Source organism: Anolis carolinensis, chromosome 4 (assembly GCF_035594765.1).
Source record: "Anolis carolinensis isolate JA03-04 chromosome 4, rAnoCar3.1.pri, whole genome shotgun sequence".
In the NCBI taxonomy this organism is placed as follows: domain Eukaryota; kingdom Metazoa; phylum Chordata; class Lepidosauria; order Squamata; family Dactyloidae; genus Anolis; species Anolis carolinensis.
In genome coordinates this window covers 52503481-52525731 of record NC_085844.1, presented here as the reverse complement: position 1 = coordinate 52525731, position 22251 = coordinate 52503481, and the positions used below count along the sequence as shown (strand labels likewise).

At 37.5% G+C, this 22251-nt stretch overlaps 1 protein-coding gene across 1 annotated transcript in view; it reads left to right on the top strand.

Annotated features, from left to right (window-relative positions):
* Positions 1-22251, top strand: part of LOC100565246 (desmoglein-1) — a 38974-nt gene that overhangs the window by 2815 nt on the left and 13908 nt on the right. The window contains exons 2-9 of the mRNA XM_062980421.1: positions 7572-7610; positions 8185-8313; positions 8777-8932; positions 15601-15748; positions 16032-16195; positions 17361-17495; positions 19697-19882; positions 21904-22175. Coding sequence (XP_062836491.1) covers positions 7572-7610; positions 8185-8313; positions 8777-8932; positions 15601-15748; positions 16032-16195; positions 17361-17495; positions 19697-19882; positions 21904-22175 — 1229 coding nt within the window. The remainder of the gene's footprint in view (positions 1-7571; positions 7611-8184; positions 8314-8776; positions 8933-15600; positions 15749-16031; positions 16196-17360; positions 17496-19696; positions 19883-21903; positions 22176-22251) is intronic.

Below are 22251 nucleotides of genomic sequence, written 5' to 3'. Positions count from 1 at the left end.
TTACTTCTGCTCTTAACCCACACTTTCACCTTTTTTTTCATCCACATGCCTCTGGTGCACTAGTGCACATGTCTCTGAGAAATGGAGAGGGGACTGCAAAGCAGTTTGGGTTCATGTCCCATATTCAATGTAATCACCTTCCTGGCCTCAAATTGGTTCTAAGCATGGCAATCTGATTACCCATGCAGTGAAACTAGCTCCTCCCAAACTGATTCCATACTAGATTGTAGTATCAGCGGAGAAGCACTCTTAGTTTGTTTCAGCATTAGAAAAATAAGGACATCCTATAGAACATTTGAAATTAGCTGAGAAAAATAATTTTTACGATAAGCTTTTGTGGACTCTGGATACATCAGACTGCATCTAATAAAGTGAATTGGGATCCACAAAACATTTGCTTGAAATTGCTCTTTCTGTTAGTCTAAAAGGTGCTATATGAGTCCCTTATATTTTTTGATGCTCTGGTTCATTTAAGAAAACAAAATTGTCCCAAGTTTGGGCATGTGGTAGGTTGAGCCAGCAATTTTATTCAAGACTTGGCAGGGCTGTAGGACATGTTTCCCCATCTGCCTGGATTGTTCAACACCTGCTGGATCCAAAAATACTCCTTGCAAAAACCTGAATTATATGGTTAAGCTGTGTTCATGATACTTGTACAGGCTTGCTTCAGGAAGGCAATGAATGCAGCATGATGTTTCTCTTGCCACCTGCCTTGTGAGAACTAGATTCTTATTACCATTTCCACTTGGCCAAAATGTTTTTAGTTTCATCTGAGCACCTGCATTTTCCTTTGTAAATGTAAAAACCAAAAGACTAAATTCCCTGGATGTGAGTTTTATAGTAAATTGAAAGAACTAAACACTCAGTTCCAGAATTATGCATTAAAGACAAGAGTGTAATCATAATGCAACAGAGTTAAGTACGATTCAAGCCTTCCAAACATATAGAACAAACTAGACTGTGCCATATATAGTGTATGGAAAGGTTTAATTGGAATGTAAATTGATGCCTTTTCCTTCCAGAATAATTTATACAATGCATCAAAAATTGGCTTATTTAAATGCAAAGCATGCACAAGGTCGTCATAGCAAGAATTTCGGCTATGGGATTTGCAAAAATTGCAGGCTTTTCAAGTATGGGAGTGTGCAATACAGTATGCCTGTGATCAAATGAACCATTTGGTATATAGTTTACAGGATCTTAAGGATTATCATTTTCATTTTTTATTGTGACTCAAGACATCTACAACATCTGTGTGAAGAATCATGGGCATGCACCACCATTTATTTTTTTTAGCAAAACTATCCTGGCTTTCCAAAGTTTGTGCTGAGTGCTGTACCTGTTAACTTGAATGGATGTGGCAGGTCTGGGTCATCAATAAAAATAAAATGTGTGGGCAGATAGGTATTCCACGGTCTAAATTTTAAAAACAAAAACAAAAATCATTGATGAATTTATTTTCTGGAATACAGGATTTGTCCTGTAGCAAGTTCTTTAGGCCTGGCTATGTCAAATAAGATTTCACTATGGGTTATGCTTGATCACGATGGGAAATCTGACTAAATAACACTGATTGGGCTTGAAGACATCAGTTTTGACTGGAAAGTTTAAAAACTTTGAGAGCAAATTTAATAAAAAGAAAGATCTAATCTGCTTCAGTGGGAGTTTTGGCTTAGGAATAAAATAGATGGCTCAAACTGCTGACACAACTGCATATTACAATGGCACACTGAAAGATGAGTAATATTATAATGCACTGGAATAGTCAGTTATGTGCACAGCAGTACGTTTGCTTGACTTCAAAGAGCAGACTCAGCCCTGAAAATGAAGAGCATTGTGGAACAGAATAAATCAGGAATTAAGGGCATGTTCAGTCATTTGGATGCAAGTAGGTGGAGTAGGGAGTATTTCTTAATTGCATGTAATATTGCTTTGGCACGGATAATGGTTAGTTAATACATGTTTGCTAATGGCTTTGAAGTAGAACTTGTAAAGCAGCATATTAAAACAGTGGTAGTAGTGCTACTCCCATGAGCAACAGCGTCAGTCTGGAAGAGCTGCTCAGGTTTTGTGGCTGTAGATTTATACAATCATAGAGTGGAAAAGACAGGAATCATCGACTCCAACACCCTGCCATGCAGGAATACACAATCAAAGCATCCCAGCCAGGGTCTATTTAAAACCTCCAAACACATAAAATACATTTTAGTCATAGAATTCACCCAAAAATGGCACATTTAAAATGTAATCCCAAACATCTTTAAACAATACTAAGTAAAGGCACAAGATCCTATCTCATCTTGGAAGCAGGCGGCATCTCCCCTGGTTAGCACTTGAATGGAAGTCTGCCAATGGATACCCAGTGCTGTGGGCTATATTTCAGGGAAAGAACTGAGGAAATTACCTATAAGTATTCCTTGCCTAAGAAAATTCAGAGAATTGCCATAAAGTGGTTTGCAGGCCTATGCATACACACAAGGCTGTTATGTCCATTGTAGCTTATAATGGACCTCATCATTTGGAGGTCCTTAAGCTGGGGGACAGCAGAGGCATCTGTGGGGCAGTGGAGCAAATCTGTCAGGCAACGGGGTAAATTTTCAGGCAGTGCCACGTATCGCCACCTTACCATCACACGCGGAAACCCACCTGTCCCTGGCTTGATCCCATGTTCCGGCTTATACTACGAGACCATGTGTTCTTAGGAATGCTGCTTAGTTTGATGCCAAGATGCAGCGTGCATGGAGCTGGGACGGAGCCCCTCTGGAAGTAGTCCTGCGTCATGTGATAGGTTCCACCGGGCTCTGCCCAGGCTGCATCTCAGCAGCATCCCAAGATGGAGCTTTTTGCCCATATGATGAGGTCCTAAAAGGGACATTTGTTTTGGTTTGCAATTTCAGTCAGAGAATATGCTATAATTTCTGGTGTGTCCATTTTGGTTTTTCAAAGTCACTTCAAATGAATGTTCTGAATTTGCTAGTGTACTTGTTTCACTCCAAATTCAAGCTGACAGCAGTATGACACAATGAACACATGCTTCATAAAAACAAGTGCAATGAAAAACACTGCTGACATTTGCTACATTGATTTTAATGCATAAAGCTTGTCTTTATGGAAATTCAAAATATTTGATACTTAAAGTAGTGGGGAAAGACCTTTTATGATTAAGGGATTAACGGTGCTCCATGCAGTCATGCCGGCCACATGACCTTGGAGGTGTCTATGGACAACGCTGGCTCTTCGGCTTAGGAATTGGAGATAAGCACCAACCCCCAGAGTCGGTCACAACTGGACTTAACGTCAGGGGAAAACCTTTACCTTTTAATGGATTATGCAGAATGGTTTTTAATAGGAGGAATGTGCTGTATATTTTTCTTTATTGTTATGTTTATCATCAAAATAGGTTTTTTCCAATATGGATGTGATGGGCTGCTCACTGACAATGGACAATATTGTTCTTAGTTCCAACTTAATTAGATCCATTGAATTCGCATAAGTATTGACTTCTTAAGGGCCTGTTGATTCAATAGCTCCACTCTAGTTGGAACCAAATATTGGATTTCAGCCTAAGTTTAGCCTAACTCATTAGGAATGGGATTGAGAAGTGGTCAAAGTCACAACTGTGAAGCTTACTAATTTTTATTTAATAACATATAATTTTCCAAGTAACCTGCCTCAGAGAGTTTCTGGGAGAGGTATTGGTTAATATAAAGATGCTATCTGGAGTCTTGACCTCCTTGGAAGAAATATGCCCTATAAATATAATAAATTCATAAAGATCCCTTGCATCAATAGTCTCCCAAATGCAATGGAAGCCATCCCAGATGAGACCGGGGCCCTTGACTGTGAGTCAATAAACAAAATGCCTAAATAAATAAAAATCAAATAAATCAAGTAAACAAGTAGCATCCAATCAATACCTTTAAATTTAACAAAATTAGTATTTATGTATACATCTTCTCTTTTCTAGAACCACTGATTATAGCTGGGGTTGGTGATCTCCATACTTTTACCATGCCAGTGTTATACACATGATAATAAACTGCAGTTAGTACTTCTCAGTTAATGGATGTCACAATAAGATCTCCTGCATATGTTCCATTGAAAGGAGAGGTGCACATGAGCAGTACTGTGCTTTTATACAGCTTGTAAATTGCAGGCTATGCTTCCAATCTTACTCCCAGACTAACAGTTTTATATGGGAACTTGCAATGAACACAACTTTGTGATAGCATATGTGATCATTTTGAAATACCAAATGCTGCAACATACTTAACATGGGCATCCCTTGGGGAGAAAAATGTCATTACTGTAAATAATAGATTTAATAATGACAACATTTATGACATTGCAGCTGGCATGATATCATGTACAAGGTTAGTTAAGGTTTGTATCCAAAATATCATAAAATTGTACTCATCAGTACTGGTAGAAATATTTCTTTTCCAGAGATAAGCACCATTATCCAGCATCAGTGCATTTTATATTATCTCTCATATGTATGAGAAATGATCATATAATCATTCTGGCACTCTGTGGATGTCTCCAGACATGTAAATGAACAACAGGTGATTTATCCATGGTGTGGATATTTTGGGTTTGATGGGATATATTTCAAAACTTCAGCAACTATGGGGCTTTGGCAAGCTGTACATTGTCCATCCAGCATTTCTTTGCACTGTACTTTAGAAACAGTTCAGATTACTATCTCAGTCCATAACAAACATCAACGCTTTTTGTCACACTATTATACGTCTTATTAGTATCACATGTATCTGGCAAATTCCCATAGTGGTTGGCCTTTGAGATCTTGGTATAACATTACAAAAGGTGTGGTGTTGCTACAAAATTATAAAGCACCATGTTATTCCCTTTTCTTAGAAAAGTTCTTTCTCAGCCTCACTTCCTATTTGTTAATATTTTTTTTTAAAAAAGAATAACATCGAACTATGCCACATTGTTGCTCTGATGGGAACATTACTGTAAACCATTTTGGAAATTAAAAAGTGCCAAATTAGACAGTAATCCCAGGAACCGGTCTTGCTACTTGAAATGAATTGGAGGTGGAACTTAAAACTTTCCCATGGGATAGTGAGGCAAAGCTACACACTGACTCTGAAGAGACATAGTGTTTGATAAATACAGGTCACACCCTTCCTCAAATGTAGAACAGTTCTTTGTCTTGTATGTGGAGTAAAAACATGTGGATGTATGAACAGCCTTCTTTAATGTTGCAGTATGTTTGATGCCTGTGCCATATCAATTTACATCTTTGGCAAAGTGATGGATAAAGTCTTGAACAAAAATAGTTCAGTGTGAAAAAATAAATTTGCTCCCTTTAACCCAGAGTGCTTTTATACTGAAATTCATGGTAGAAATAAATTTATTCCCACTGGGAACCTGAAGATCTGAGATCCACATTGTATGTTGCCCAGAGTCTTGCAGCTCCAACCTATCACACACATACAAGTCAAAGCTTAGAACTGTTAAACCATCCAGACTTCACCAACAAGCACAAAAGCAGCTGTAATACAAAAAAAGTCCCAAATGGAAGAAAAAGATTAAGGGAGTCATAGAATCATAGAGTTGGAAGAGATCAAAAAGGCCATCCCATAATCTCCTGTCATAAAACAGTAAACAATCAAAGTATTACCAACAGACGGCAATGCAGGAAACTCCACCACCCTCTGAGGCAGAGTACACAACTGTTGAATATCTTTCACAGCCAGGAAGTTATTCCTTTAGTTTATGTCGGATCGCTTTTTCTATAGTCCAACACTGTGATTCTAAACTCATTACTCCATGTCCTAGTTGCTGGAGCAGTAGAAAACAAGTTTGCCCCATCTTCAATACAGCATCCTTTCAAATATTTAATATGGCTATCATGTCCCCTTTTAGCCTTCTCTTCTCCAACCTAATGTTACCAACTCCTAAGATGCTCTTCATAGGCCACAATTTCCAGGTTTCAAATCAGTTATGCATGTAACTCCCAAGGATTTTAAAATCTAAAATTTGATGTATGGCAAACAATTGCAGATGATAGACTAAGATTTTTGCATGCTGCCGCAGTTCTCCCCTTCTAATTCAGTTTGCATCTTTACAGTCACCATCATAATGGAACAGAATGTAAAATGTGCAGTACATGCCAGCTTTCGGAAAAGCATAAAAAGAAAATACTAATTAAATGACCTTCCCCATATTGCAGAATTGCCATTCTTATAGGAATGGAAATGACTGTGTTCTCATAAAACCAAAATGGGTTCTACATAACGTGTAGGCAAGAGTTTTGCTAAACTCTTAGGGACAGATTGATTAAAAAACATGCTTACAGTTTTGTAGGGTAACATAATTTTCTCTAACACATTCACAACTATTCCTTTTTCTTTTATTTGCTATTCATTCTGCTCCCTAAACTTCTTTCTTCTATGCAAAATAATACTTAGTAAATCGGTGATGATGGGAGATTTGGAACAGATTTTTGTGCCCATACTCATTTTCAGACATATGATTTTAATGTAGTTGCAATTGCCAAAAAAGGGCAGACATTCAATGAACTCTCAAGTCCTCCTGCATATGACTTTTTAAGTGATTTGTGTTTTGTGTTAAATACCAGAATAATAATCAGGACTTCATGATCAAATTAGAAGCTAGACAATGCTGATGAAAGTCAGAGGTGAGGAATGTTGTTAGACTAGCTCAGGAGGCATAACCAGCAACCATGGATGAATGTAGATAGAATATTGTAAGTAAACTTTCTTGATTCTGGAGCCTTCTGGGAAGGTTGGTTACAATTGCCATCTTCTCTAGCCAATATGGCCTATAGAGAGGTTGAGAGCAGGAAGACATTGAGTTGACAATGGTGACTTTAAAGCTTGATAATAGTGGCAAAACGAACTCTGTTGATTAAAATTATGGCAGGCAGCAACATAAATGAGGATAAAAGGCTAGGTTTGTGAAATTCCAAGTCCCATGTTGAGAGAAAAGCTGGCTTTAAAATAAATTTCAAGTAAATAAATAAATACCATATTCACTCAGGCATAATGCTCACCTTTTTTGGCTAAATTGCATCACTAAAATTGTTTTGCACTTTAGATTCAATTGCGTGTTAGAATCATGCACCTAAACCCATCTGTGCTATTGGGCAAGAAATCCTAGCTGGGGACAGACGAAAAAGAGGCAGCAGTGCTCACACCAGCTTCCCACCAGCCTTTTTGGTCCTTCTTTTGTAATGTACACAGTACATTTGATGGTGCATTATACTCAAGCAAATACGGGTAATGAAAAGGTACAGCTCATAAGTGCTGCTCTTTTCTAGGCTATAGTTCCCAGAACCAGCGTAGCCCCTGTGATCACAAAAGTGTATTTTCCAAAACTCTCAGAAGACATACGGGAGCAGAAATGGTCCTACCCTGTATGTTAGTGCAATGGGATTTTCATCTTCATGTGTTTTGACTATGAGAAAACTTATTATTCTTCTACTTATTACTTTGATAGAAATAAAATTATTTATATAGATATACAAGGGATAATTTAAAATAGCATTGTACTTAACTGTGTTTTTATTCTTCTTGTAGGTGTCTCTGGAATTCTGCATTGGTCGTTTCTATGTTGAGGTAACATAACTTCATTATTTGCTAGCACAACCTACAGATCTTTGGAAGCTTTCAGAGAAAACTGCTTATGAAGCAATATGTGAAATCCCCTTTCACCAATATAGCTGTACTATGCAGTTTTTTAAAATAAGTAGTCCTTTTTCACACAATTTCCTTCTTCACAACTCAGATCCTCAAGTAACCTTCTCCTCCATCCCTAGCTCTTGTCATACCTATATACCTACTGTAGTTTCCCAGTGTTGTGCCTAGTCAATCCCAGGGACTCTTGTCTCAATTCAATACATGGACTTCCATGGTAATTGTAAAACTAAGTGAATTTTTGTTTTTCCGTTAAGTTTGAAGCAATGGTTTCTTTCTACTACTTCATGAATTAATCTTTCCCTCTCAAATGTTTTAATACTTACAAACATCCTGTGACTCTAAAAGAATTTAGCCAATGTCCCGAGATAGAAGCTCCAAGAAGAGGAATAGGAAACAATGACAGCCACATACATATATAGCATAAAATATTAAGAACAATTGCTTACTATGGCATTTAGTTATTGCTGGTAATGCCAGTTTATTTTTGTTCAAGGTGAAAGAATGGGATAAAAATGGTGTGGAGAGATTGAAAACCTATCGGAGACAGAAACGAGAATGGATTAAATTTGCGGCAGCCTGTAGAGAAGAAGAAGATAATTCAAAGAGAAATCCAATTGCCAGAGTAAGTTCTAAGTGTATTGTAATATCTGTATCAGACCTGGAAGCAATGACTGAAGAAAGGACTAAAAGCCCGCCACATATTGGCTAAGTAACAAGATCTAATAGATTGAAGTGTGAACATTAACAATCTGACAAACTTTTGGAAATTTTGGCAGTAGTTTTCTCATTTATGTTTGAGTCAGAAAACTAAAGATTCATAAAATGAATGCTAAGAAAAGATTATCGAGGTTACAAAAGATTCGTTTATTATTAATGACCTTGACGTTAATAACTATGGTTTGGTAAGCTGCAAATAAACATTGGAGAACCCACAAACATAACTTTTCGAAACTCAACCTATCTCTATTGCTTTGAATTGATTAAACTCTGAAGAGTGTTAAAAGTGAAATATTACTCAAGGATCACTAAGGCTGTGAAAAGTATATGAATCTGAAAGAAAACTCTGTTTCTGTTTCATGTTGCAGATCCGATCAGATTGTGAAGAAACACAACCAATTATATACCGAATATCTGGAGTAGGAATTGATCAGCATCCCTTTGGAGTTTTTGTCATCAATCAAAAGACGGGTGAAATTAACATAACAAAAATAGTAGATCGGGAGACAAATCCAATATTTACTGTAAGTGTATAAAATGTGTGCAAAATACATTACTATTTCCTTTTGCGGTTCAGGACTAAACTATCTGAAAGACCTTTCTATTCATTTAGAGTTGCTCACTTATTCAGATCAACTGTTATACAGAGGATCCTCAGCATGTAATCCATGCTTGGCACATGTCAGAGAGAAAGTCCTATGAGCAGCTTCATACATGTTCTATAATTACTTCCCTAGGGAGCCTTGCCATATTTCCCCTTGTGAATGACATTCCTCCAATGCATGACAAGCAACAGCTAAGAAAATTCCTTCTTCTACATAATCATTAAAAGTACAGGGGCCCTCTCCTATTTTCAACCTGGCACCTGCATGCATGAGTTCCTTATGAATCCTACAGCATTCCTCAAAGAAAGAGTCATGGCTACTACCCTGTTTCCCCTAAAATAAGACATCCCCAGAAAATAAGACCTAGTAGAAGTATTGCTGAATTACTAAATATAAGGCCTCCCCCGAAAGTAAGACCTAGCAAAGGTTTTGTTTGGAAGCATGCCCGCCGAACAGAACACAAGAGCACCCAGGATGTATGTACCATAGAGCAGGGGTCCCCAAACTAAGGCCCGGGGGCCGGATGCGGCCCATCGAAGCCATTTATCCGGCCCCCATGGCACAAGGGCAGAAGGGGGTTGGGCTAAATGACCCAAGAGGTCTCTTCTTCTCTTAAAACCCTTATTATTATTATTATTATTATTATTATTATTATTATTATTATCAACACAACGACGTTGTATGGCACAGCAAACAAGATAGATATGCTGGATTTCGTTTCGCAAAACCACAAGTCGAACACTTCCCAAGTGTCTAGGACTGTGTGATGTATTTTCTGATGATGTGTGCAGATCCCAGTAGGGTGGCCTTTTGCAGTTGGCAGATGGTGATTTTGTCAATGTCTATTGTTTCCAAATGCCGGCTGAGATCTTTTGGCACAGCACCCAGTGTGCCCATCACCACCGGGACCACCTGTACTGGTTTCTGCCAGAGTCTTTGAAGTTCAATCTTGAGGTCCTGATAGCGGCTGAGTTTTTCCTGTTGTTTTTCATCTATGCGACTGTCACCTGGGATGGCAACATCAATGATCCAAACCTTGTTCTTTTCCACAACTGTGATGTCTGGTGTGTTGTGTTCCAGAACTTTGTCAGTCTGGATTCGGAAGTCCCACAGTATCTTTGCGTGCTCATTTTCCAATACTTTTGCAGGTTTGTGATCCCACCAGTTCTTTGTTGCTGGGAGGTGGTACTTGAGGCATAAGTTCCAATGAATCATTTGGGCCACATAGTTTTGCCTCTGTTTGTAGTCTGTCTGTGCAATTTTCTTACAGCAGCTGAGGATATGATCAATGGTTTCGTCGGTTTCCTTGCACAGTCTGCATTTTGGGTCATCAGCTGATTTTTCAATCTTGGCCTTAATTGCATTTGTTCTGATGGCTTGCTCCTGGGCTGCAAGGATCAGGCCTTCTGTCTCCTTCTTCAGGGTCCCATTCGTGAGCCAGAGCCAGGTCTTCTCCTTATCAGCTTTTCCTTCAATTTTGTCAAGGAACTTTCCATGCAGTGTTTTGTTGTGTTGTTATTATTATTATTATTATTATTATTATTATTATTATTATTATTAGAAACACAACAAGATGAGTCCACAGCAGACACTCTGCTGCCTGTTGTATTGGATCATATGTCGGACACTTCCCAAGTGTCTAGGACTGTGTGATGTATCAGCGAATAATGTGTGCAGATCCCAGTAAGGTGGCCTTCTGCAGCTGACAGATGGTAATTTTGTTAGCGCTGATTGTGTTTAAGTGCAGGCCAAGGTCTTTAAGCACTGCACCCAATGTGCCGATCACCACTGGGACCACCTTGACTGGCTTGTGCCAGAGTTTTTGTAATTCGATCTTTAAATCCTCATATCGTGTCAGCTTTTCCAGTTGTTTCTCCTCAATCCTTCTGTCACCTGGGATTGCAACATCAACAATCCATACTTTGTTTTTTAACATGATTGTGAGGTCAGGAGTATTGTGTTCCAAAACCCTGTATTATTATTATTATTATTATTATTATTATTATTATTATTATTATTATTATTATTAACAACATTGAGGCTGGGTGGCCATCTGTCAGAGATGCTTTGCTTGTGCTTTTGGTGCACAGAGGCAGAAGGGGGTTGGACTAAATGGCCCAAGGGGTATCTTCCAACCCTCTTTATTATTATAATAATTATTATTATTATTAACATTGAGGCTGGGTGGCCATCTGTCAGGGGTGCTGTGCTTGTGCTTTCGGTGCACAAAGGCAGAAGGGGATTGGACTCAATTGCCCAAAGGGTCTCTGCCAAACCTCTTTTTTATTATTATTATTGTTGTTATTATTATTATTAATTATTGCTCAGTGGCCAACTATAGTCCGGCCCTCCAACGGTCCGAAGGATCGTGACATGGCCCCCTGTTTAAAAAGTTTGGGGACCCCTGCCATAGAGTGTTGTACATGGAAATAATGGTAGTAACAAGAAATTATTGATAGGATTCACAGTTTGTCTGGTTATGCTGGTTTGTGATGACAACTACTGTACAGTATATAATAAATGTTCATTTTTTTTGTTCAACAATTAATGTGAATTCTTCTTCATGGAAAAATAAGACATCACCTGAAAATAAGACCTAGAGCATCTTTGGGAGCAAAAATTAATATAAGACACTGTATTATTTTCGGGGAAACACGGTAGCCTCCCTAAGATAGCCTATTCCCTCAAGTGTTGATGAAGAATGCTATTCTATTTCAAGCATAGTTCAAAATTCTGATTATGATGTATGATCCCAGTATAACTCGAATCTGGACTAACTGAAAGACAATATAATCCCATAAAAGCCTGCCTGGATTTCCCCATCTAGAGCAAAGAGCTTTGGATCTCTAATTAGTTAAGGGACCGAACCCAAAGGGCGCACACCAAAGGTTCCACTTCATCCTTGAAACAAGCCCAGTGCTGTTCAACATCTTTATTAATGACTTGGATAAAGGTTTAGAGGGCATGCTTATCAAGTTTGCAGATGACACCAAATTAGGAGGGATAGCTAATACTCCAGAGCAGGGGTCCTCAAACTTTTTAAGTGGAGGGCCAATTCATGGTCCCTCAGATTGTTGAGGGACCGAATTATCATTTCAAAAAAAAAAAAAAAAAAACGAACAAATTCCTATGCTCACTGCACATGTCTTATTTGTAGTGCAAAAAAAAAACAAAAAACCCCAGCAACAATTACTTATTTATTTATTTACTACATTTATACCCCACCCTCTCTCACCCCAAAGGGGACTCAGAGAGGCTTAAAAATTGTATGCACATACAATATATTATATTATTAGCATAGCACAATATTAGCATTATATATTACTATATTATACTATACCATTATACCGTAATATTATTAGTAATATTACATTTAATATATAATATATAATTAATATTATTATATTATACAATATTATTATATTGTATTATTATTATTATTAGCCGCCCTGAGTCCCCTATTGGGTGAGAAGGGCGGGGTAGAAATACTGTAATAAATAAATAAATAAGTAAATAAATATTATATTGTATTGCATTATAATATTATTATCAATATTATATGTATACACAATATATTATATTATTACCATATCATTCATTTACAATATTAGTAAATGAAAGAACAATACAATATTTAAAAATAACAATAATTTTAACCAACATACTGTAAACTTATCAGGATTTCAGTGGGAAGTGTGGGCCTGCTTCTGGCCAATGAGATAATCAAGTAGGATTGTTGTTGTTGTGCCATTTCAGACTTTCGGCAGGCCTAAGTCTAAAACTGAGAGCGGGGGCCAGGTAAATGGCCTTGGAGGGCCGCATCCGGCCCCCGGGCCTTAGTTTGGGGACCCCTGCTCCAGAGTACAGGATCAGAATTCAAAATGACATTAACAGATTAGAGAGCTGGACCAAAACTAACAAAATGAATTTCAACAAGGACAAATGTAAAATACTAAACTAGGCAGAAAAAAAATGAAATGTAAACATACAGAATGGATGATGCCTGGTTCAACAACTATCCATGTGAATAAGATATTGGAGTCTCTGTGGACAACAAATTTAACATGAGCCAACAGTGTGATGCAGCAGCTAAATGGGATTTTTGGCTGCATCAAAAGAAGCCTAGTGTCTAGATCGAGGGAAGTCATGGTGCCTTTGTATTCTGCTTTGGTTAGACCTCACCTGGAATACTATGTCCAATACTGGACACCACGGTTTAAAAGAGATATTGACAAGCTGGAAGGTATCCAGAGGAGGGCAACTAAAATGATCAAAGGTCTGGAGACAATGCACTGTGAGGAGTGTCTTAAAGAACTGGTATATTTACTCTGCCGAAGAGAGGGTTGAGAGAAGACATGATAGCCATGTATAAATATGTGAAAGGATGCCATAAGGAACAGGGAGCAGGCTTGCTTTCTGCTCTCCAAAAACTAGGACTTGGAGCAATGGGTTCAAATTACAGGAAATTCCACCTGAACTTTAGGAAGAACTTCTTGACTGTTCAACAGTGGAGTTCTCTGCTTCAGAGTGTGGTGGAAGCTCCTTCCTTGGAAACTTTTAAACAGAGGCTGGATGGCCATCTGTCAGGGATACTTTGATTGTGCTTTTCCTGCATGGCAGAGGGTTGGACTAGATGACCCATGTGGTCTCTTCCAACTCTATTATTCTATGATTTTATTATTCCCAGAGCAGGCACCTGCACCACAGGATTAATGTAGTTTGACATCACTCTAACTGGTAGTATGGGATCATGAGAAATTTACAGTCTACATGCACCCTTATTCTCACATCATGTGAGGATGCAAGGAAAGCAACTTTCCACTAGCTACTGCCATGCTCTGAAACTGTCTTTTCAGGCATAGAACCAGTCATTAAGGCAAACTTTCAGTAAATGACTATTAAGGTCTGGGCTTTTAGTAGATTCTTATTCTTATTTTTAAGATACTTGTAAACTGTTTGTAATTCAAGTGTATTTTAATATTGTAATTTAATTAAAGGTTTTGTAACAATAATTTATGTAGTTTAAACTTTACTTATTAAAAATAAACATACTGTGAGCTGTCTTCCAGTTCTAGATGGGAGGCAAAATATCTGTTTTTCAATCAATCAAACTGCCAGTCAAGTCAATAGGTTATGTGGCCTCAAGAAGGGAAGTCACTTGTCCTCAACTGGCTCCAAAATTTTTGGGCCAGTATTTTATTTCACCACACTTTTACACACTTTACAAACTGTTGAAAGACAAAGTCTCATAGCGCACATTAAACAATGCAGGATTACTTCCAGTTTCTACACACTATTTTTAAAGTGTGTAGAAACAGACGTTTTGGAGTTGAGGAGCAATTATCTTGATGCTCCTTATCTCACCATTAATTCTCTTTTTTGAATATTTTTACAGTGATTTGTTTAAATAATTTATTCTTCAGGAATTGTGCAATTTCAATATATTACCAGTTCATTGTAGCTATATTTTCCCCCCTTCTTAGACCTAGATTTCAAACTTCTGCCATTCTACAGGGTTACTGTATAAATTGACAAAAGTACATTGTGGGTGATGGCGATTATATTATCAATTTTCCTTATATACAAAACTGAATGAAACAATACAGAAGAAGATGACCCCCCTCCCCCGCAAGCACACACACACATACATCTGCCGCCACTTTCTTCTCCTCGTGGGATGAGGTCCATAGTCATTGTTTTTCTTTCTCTAAAGACTTTTGTGCCATCTACAGATTCCACTGTCCATGGCTTTTAAAAGAAAAAAAACCCCAAAACAAACCTTGATTTTGCCGTTTTAAATAAAGGACATAATTTTTTTATCATTATACTATATAAATATATAATATATTGATATAATCAGGAAAATCATTTGATTCCTTTATGTGCCATACAATTTTTAGATCCTGCTTTTTGAGCAATTGGATGGTATTTAATTCTATCCACAAGTAGTAGTAACAACAACAACAACAACAACAACTTTATTTTTGTACCCTGCCTCCATCTCCTTGAAGGGACTTGGGGCGGCTTACATATGGCAGAAAGTGCCTAAAACAGAGCATAAAATAAACACACAGTACAATACAACAAACATATAGCATATAAAACAACAGTTTAAAACTCAGAACAGTGCCCAAAACCTATGGTGACAACTATTGTAGGACATGGCCAAACTGTAGACAAGACAAGACAAGACAAGGGAATGAGATAGTGCAAATTGTAGCTAAGGAATAAGGGCATGGGATATAAGTGCAGTGCTGTGTCAATTTAAGTACTTTTAAACTACTTGTATGCAATTATCTACATCAATTTTCACTTTATCCAAGTTTATGGAACTAGCAGTGTAAATAAACCAATACCATATAATACAATGGGTTATTATTGAGATTTCCATTATTTGTTCTATTGTTTTGGTTCTACTGACTTTTTTCTATGGTTCTTATCAATGTTTCTCACTTTTAGCTGTCTTAAATTAGAGATAAATTATAAGAAATTTTTTTAAAAAATCATAGCTGCTGCCACATCTATCAATTGTGAATAATTTTTTGCATTTCAATGACCGTTTGAATTTTTTTATGCTCCTTGTCTAGATTAATTGTCATGCTATAAATCCTATAACTGAGCAATCAGTGGAAACCCCACTTGAGCTTCGAGTTCGGGTTCTGGATATCAATGACAATGCACCAGTATTTACACTGGCCACGTTTTCAGGCTCAATAGTAGAGAGCAGCATGGAAAGTAAGTACCAAACCTATATTGTGGAATGAGTAGAGTTTGACGCTACCTTGAGTGCCATGGCTCAATATTCTGGAATCTTGAGAGTTGTAGTTTTAAAAGGTCCTTTTTGCTAAACAGTACTGGTTCCTCACCAAACTACAATTCCCACAATTTCATAGTACTGACTGCTATTAAAAATAGATTCTCTCCTGATGATAAATGGAGATAGAATTCAAATTTTTACATTTGCCGTAGTGAAGTTCTGAATGATTGTTTGTTTGAATGCTCTTTTCCATCTTTCCAGACACATTGGTGATGAAAATAACAGCTACAGATGCTGATGAGCCAAATAACCTTAATTCCAAAATTGCCTACAAGATTTTGAGTCAGACTCCTGGAGGTCCCTCAAAGTTTATTTTGAATGCTGCGAATGGAGAACTTCACATTGCAAATATCCTCGACAGAGAGGTATTTAGAAATAAACTTGACAGAGCAATTTATTTTTGATCTATATTTTGAGAAGGTTTTCTCAAAAAAATAGGAAAGATCTTTGTTATCTTAGTTCCAAATAAGTAACAATTACACGGTCATTAAAAAGAGAGAAAAGTCTGCTCAGAAAGAATGAAAACAAGAGGGATGGAACAAATAGTTATAAATACAGCCAAAATACTCCTCCAGGTTTTCCTATAGTTTCAGTAATGGTTGGGGCATTCTCTGGCAGGCTTTCATATCTTTTAAGAGTCATTTCCACCCACATCTAGTCATGCCCTAAATATAGGTTTTGCCCTTGTTTGTTCTGACTGTAGCACTACCTCTAATCTCAATGTTTCTTGTCAACCATTCTCTTCTCTCCATTGAGGTATGATTAGGAATTATTGCTTGTCATCCTGCCTATGAATTCCACACTTCCACTATATGCTCCTCTCCCATATCACACATTATTCAGTTTTTAATTAATTATTTGTTAGTTTATTAACTGGTTTTATTGTATTGTCATGGTTCCAAAAAGAAACCACGTTAAGAAAGGTGAAAAAAAGGGAAAGGGGAACTTTTCAAGCTTGTTTATTTATTTATCGTGTCAGAAGCAAATTGAGAATACAATTATAACTATAAAAAAACACAAACATTGTTTAAAAACTTGGCAAAACTTTTCAAGCTGGCAACCAGAAATGTAATAAAGGAACAAAGGAAAACCTCTGTGGCACCACTCAAAACATTATCAGCGGGAATATCTGAAAACTCTGTGGAAGGAATCAAGACAGGCATATGGTCTTTACCCTAGTCTGTACTCAAAACACTTAGGACACAGGGGAAAATCTTCCAAGTTGTGGTTAGTACCAGAAATTCACAAGAAAACCCTGTGAGGAGGAATATTATCTGAATATTGGGGAGAGGGCACACCCTTGATAAGTACAATTCCTGAGGAACCCCCAGTGGCAAATGCCTCTATTGTGAAGAATTTGAAAACTTACTTCAGTGAAACTAAAAGAGAACAGTCAGTTTAGATGTTTGTGAATATACCACCTGAAGCAGTCTTCATGATGTGATAAAACTCTTATGTTTGATAAATATATTATTTATTTATTTGATATTTCCGTTTCTTTCTTCCTTTCATTCCTTTCTCCTAATTTAGGAAGCTGGTCAATATTCTCTGGTTGTGCAAGCCACAGACAGGGATGGAGGTCCAGATGGAATATCATCTGAATGTTTATGTCAGGTTTCTGTTGATGATGTAAATGATAACTTTCCAGTTCTTTCCCAGAGTTCGGTAAGATTTCAAGAACAAAGCAGCATCACTTTATATAATTTCACTGTTTATAACAGTTTTCTGGGGACAGGAGATTGAAGGGAGGTGGAATTTGTAGAGGAGCATATTTTTATGTATTTTGGCATACAGATAGAAGCTGTCTGTGCTTTCAGATCACACAATTTTGCTTTTTTCTTCCAGTGTAATAGCAATGGTAAAGGTAATAAATTGGTAAACAAATGTTTTGTTTTAATTTCTCTGCATCACTGCTTAACAATGTAGTATGGTCTGTGATACATCAATCAAAACTGACAAGCTGAAGGCTGCTTGATCAAATTCTGTAATCTGGAATTTATAGAAATCTTTGTCATATTCTCAGGATTTCTTTGTGCATTAATGGTTGGGATCTTGTTGGTTGGTCTTATCTAAAACAGATCTGTTGAATTGTTGAATAGTAAGTCAATATATATATGTGCGTGTATGTGTGTGTGTGTGTGTGTGTGTGTGAAAATCCAGTTGCTTAAATGACTACTCCAGTCCAGACTGACAACAGTTTTTAGACCAATTGTTAAAGAGTTTTTTAAATGTATACCTAAAGCAGTAATGTGTTATTGAGAAATACAGGTGTTTTGAAACCCTATGGTTCCTTCCATACTGAAAATAAATACATAAAAGATAGACTTGCTTTTAAAGGAGATTTCAGCTCCCTATTGAACATATGCACCTTGGTGTATGAAGTGATAAGCCTTCAGTTTGACACATGAGCTAGCCCAATGAATTTATCTGACTAATATAACCAGGGCTGTAGCCAAGGGGAGGAGGTTAGGGGTTCAACCCCCCCCCCCCCCCGAAATTTTTCAGGTTTTAAAAATAAATTTGGTTTACTCATGAATTTTAACTAGCTAACCAAATCCCCATGAGTGTCCACTGAAGTTTATTGATGGAGCCTGATTTCTAAATTATTTTGTGTTATGGAATTACTCTTCAAGATTCACTAAAAAAGTTTCAACCCCCCCCCTCCCTAAATTTTTCTGGCTAGGGCCCTGAGCATAAATCATTTGAATTCACAGGAATAAGTACCTTCACGTTTTGGCTGCCTGACATTTCTTTAACTGGAGATTTCAGTGCCTTGGGTCTTCATGTTTGCTCTTTTCTGTTGAGCTGTATACCTTTCCCTCTATATTCTTGCAATTCATGATCATCAAACAGAACCTGCAGTTCAGGACATTGTTTCCTTGAGGTGGAGGGTGGTAGTCTTCTGTTCAATGAAAACTATGTGCACACAAGTTATGGAGAATGTGTAGTTCTCCAAATATTATTAGACTATAGTATCAGGAAGAGCATGTTTTGCCATCCATGCTATGCAGATTTCAAAACCTAAAATATCTAGATTGCAAACCTTCTCCATGACAGATGGTTTCCTATAAGTAAGCAGAATTATATTCAAATATGGAAGAACATCCTGTCATGTAATTTCCCACCCACTTGCTTGGGAAGGCTCCAGAAACACCCATCTGCCTCTGCAAACTCCTTGACTGCCCAAATCCTCCTATGAATTCACAATTCCCTACTCTGTTCATGATCTCAAATGTACTTAAGCATCTGCATTTTGGCATCTACAGTGGATACCAAGATCCCATTGTACTTCAACAAATTTAGGGTCATTATTAATTATTTCACAAGCGCAGTAAATAGAACAAGAAATGAAATAAATGTTGAAAGACACACACTCAAGTGAATGGTTGGTGAATAAGATCAGCATAGCAGGCTGGGGATTGATTTATTGTGGATGTGTTACATTTATTTTATTTTTTCTTCAAATTATTTTAAGAAACACTCTTTCTCAGTGTGTTTCAAGGAAAACCCATCCTCAGGTTGGTTCCACTTCTGAAAAGCTTCTATCTTGCTTTCTGAATAATGTTCACCCTCAGCTTCAAAAGGTTGTTCTAGTAATTCAATATAATTTTTTACATTTGTAGGAAGTAACTGTGCCTGTCTTGGGGGTGTATATTTTGCAGAACTTACAATGCTTACTAGCTAAACTGGCTAATACATTCCAGTAACTGTTGCCCAAAAAAGTAAATGCCCATGTTCTATCGATATGAGTGCCAGATGAGATGGGTAGAACATCCTCTGTGTACACTAGAGAGTTTAATGTCGGGATGGAAATGTTATGTAAAATTAGCTTAAGAGTTTCAATTACTTTTTTCTTTCTTTTCTAGTATTCTGTATCAATAATAGAAAATTCCCTCAGTCAAGATCTACTGAGGATACAAGTTGAAGATGCAGATCTAGCAATGACAGATAATTGGTTTGCAGAATTTTTCTTTATCTCTGGAAATGAAAACAACAACTTTGAAATAGTACTTGATCAAGCAACTAATGAGGGTATCCTGAGAGTGGTAAAGGTATGAATTTCAAATATCTTCCTTCCTCTGAGAGTCCCAGTCTGATTACTTGTCTATGTGTACAGAGTCATAATTTGTTTCTACTTTGCTGCATTATCCAGATGTGAGGAATAGTTTACACAATTATTTGCACCAAGATGTTTTTTAAAAGCTGAAACTTTATGCAACTAACAGAAGACAGCATTAAGTTGAAGGGGCTCAAAATAATGGTTATGCTTGTAGAGCCATACTTTCTGGTCCTGTACCCTGACAATGTGTGATGAGACAACCCTACCTCTTAACTAGAACATTGTTACAGTAAAAATAGTTGCTATGCTACTGTTGAAGCAATATATCAGTTACAGGCAAGATAAGTGCTGTCTACACATTTAGTACACATCTGTGTGTACACCATCACTTCCATACTCTTCTAAACACGGAGAAAAAAATACTCCATATTCATCCATGCTGTTTGCACCAGTTTTTATTATTATTATTATTATTATTATTATTATTATTATTATTATTATTATTTGTTTGACCAGTCATATGACCATTTCAAAGTGCAACATAAATAAAAACAAGGAAAAAAGGATGGGAGGACAGGCAGCCAACAAAATCTTATTTTCCTGATTCTTCTTTCAGGAATGTGCTCTTTTCTTGATAGCTTTCAGGATAAAAAGGCTTATTCTGATTATGGTGGATCTTTATTGTCCTTGCAAGAGGACTGTCAGAAGATCATTTCTGTTGGGGGACCTAAAATTAGATAGTAATGGATGTAAATAACTGTGTCGAAGTTCGGCATATGCTGGGCAGTCAATCAAAAAATGTTCGATATCTTCCACTATTTGATCTCCCCAGACACAAAATCTCTCATTTCTTGGGATGTTACAGTAGCGACCAGTTTGCATCATAATACCGAGTTGTTCAAACCTGGCCCTGGTATATATTCTTCTTAAGGGTAACGGAACTGGAATAGTCAAATAATGTTCTAAATGAGTATTCACCAGTTTGCACCAGCTGAAACCCTGGAACTTTGACTCATGGGGATCGCTAACTCAGACACTCTCTCTCTGTCTCTCACTCACTCACTCACACACACACACACACACACCATGGGACAAATCAGAAGGTAGAATGGGTACAAATAGAGCAGTCTTTTTCAATCTATCTGATGCAAGGGATTAACCAATTTTCCCAATGGTCAAGCGACTGGCACTAAATGTGTCTTTGGTCCCTGGAAGCACTCCAAGGACCTGCAGTCTATGGCTCAGAAACCATCCACACACAACACACATGCACTTTAAATCCCACAGAGCTAGGGCATTCCCTTACTTTTGTAATGACACAACCTGTGGGGGAAAAACTACTGAATACTTTCCAGCACATTACTGCCCCTCCTCCTCCTCAATCTTTTTGAGCTTCTCTTCTAATGGAATTTTGAAACTTTTAAAAAAGAAACTAACCCAATAATCCCTATATCCAATTGTTATTCCCAACTAACAGTGAACCCACTGAATCAGTTGGTCAAGCCAGCAAGTCACATTGACTGAATGAGTATTATTACATTTACGACCTTCAGGTGGGGCTGAATTTGATGGTGTACACTGGTTCCCCTTCCCTTTTGCCACGGAGCCTTCTGGCTACCATCCCATGAGACACAGCTACTTCCAGCAGGACTTTTGTGGAAAAAGGGAAAAGGAACCAGTGTATGCCACCATAGCAACAACACAGAAGGCTTCCTGTGTTGCATATAGGTCAACGGGGGAAGCCAGGCAGCAGAGGCTTCCCCCGTGGGAAGAGGTAAGGGGGAAGTCGGGCAATGCGGGGTGTGAGGTGACGGGTTCCCCTCACCCCCCGCTGGCTACTGCCGGATTCACCATGATATGTGCCCATTCTTCCCATTCTTCTAGACTTATTGCTGGGCCTATATTTTTTTCACCTACTGAATCATGGGTTCTTTTATTCTTTCCTCAATTGTAAAATCTTTCAGAAGTAACTGATACAGTTTCCCAATCTAATTTTTTATTTCTTTCTTTTAGGAAATTGATTATGAACAATTTTCAAGCATACCTCTGAGCATTGGAGTAAGGAATATAGCACCCTTCCACTATTCAGTGGCTTCTCAGTATCAAGCTCATGGCACCCCAATTATAGTACAAGTAAACAACGTAATAGAAGGACCAAGTTTTAATCCAACTACAATTACTGTTTCTGCATCTGAAGGATTAACAAGTGAAAATATACTTACTTACACAGTTGGAAAATTTGAAGCCATTGATCAGGATACTGGAAGGATAGCCACTAACGTACGGTAAGAAATCCTTGCAGCTAAAGCTCATCCAATTTAAAATTAAAGCAGACCAAAGTTCTTAGGAGAAACAGAATAG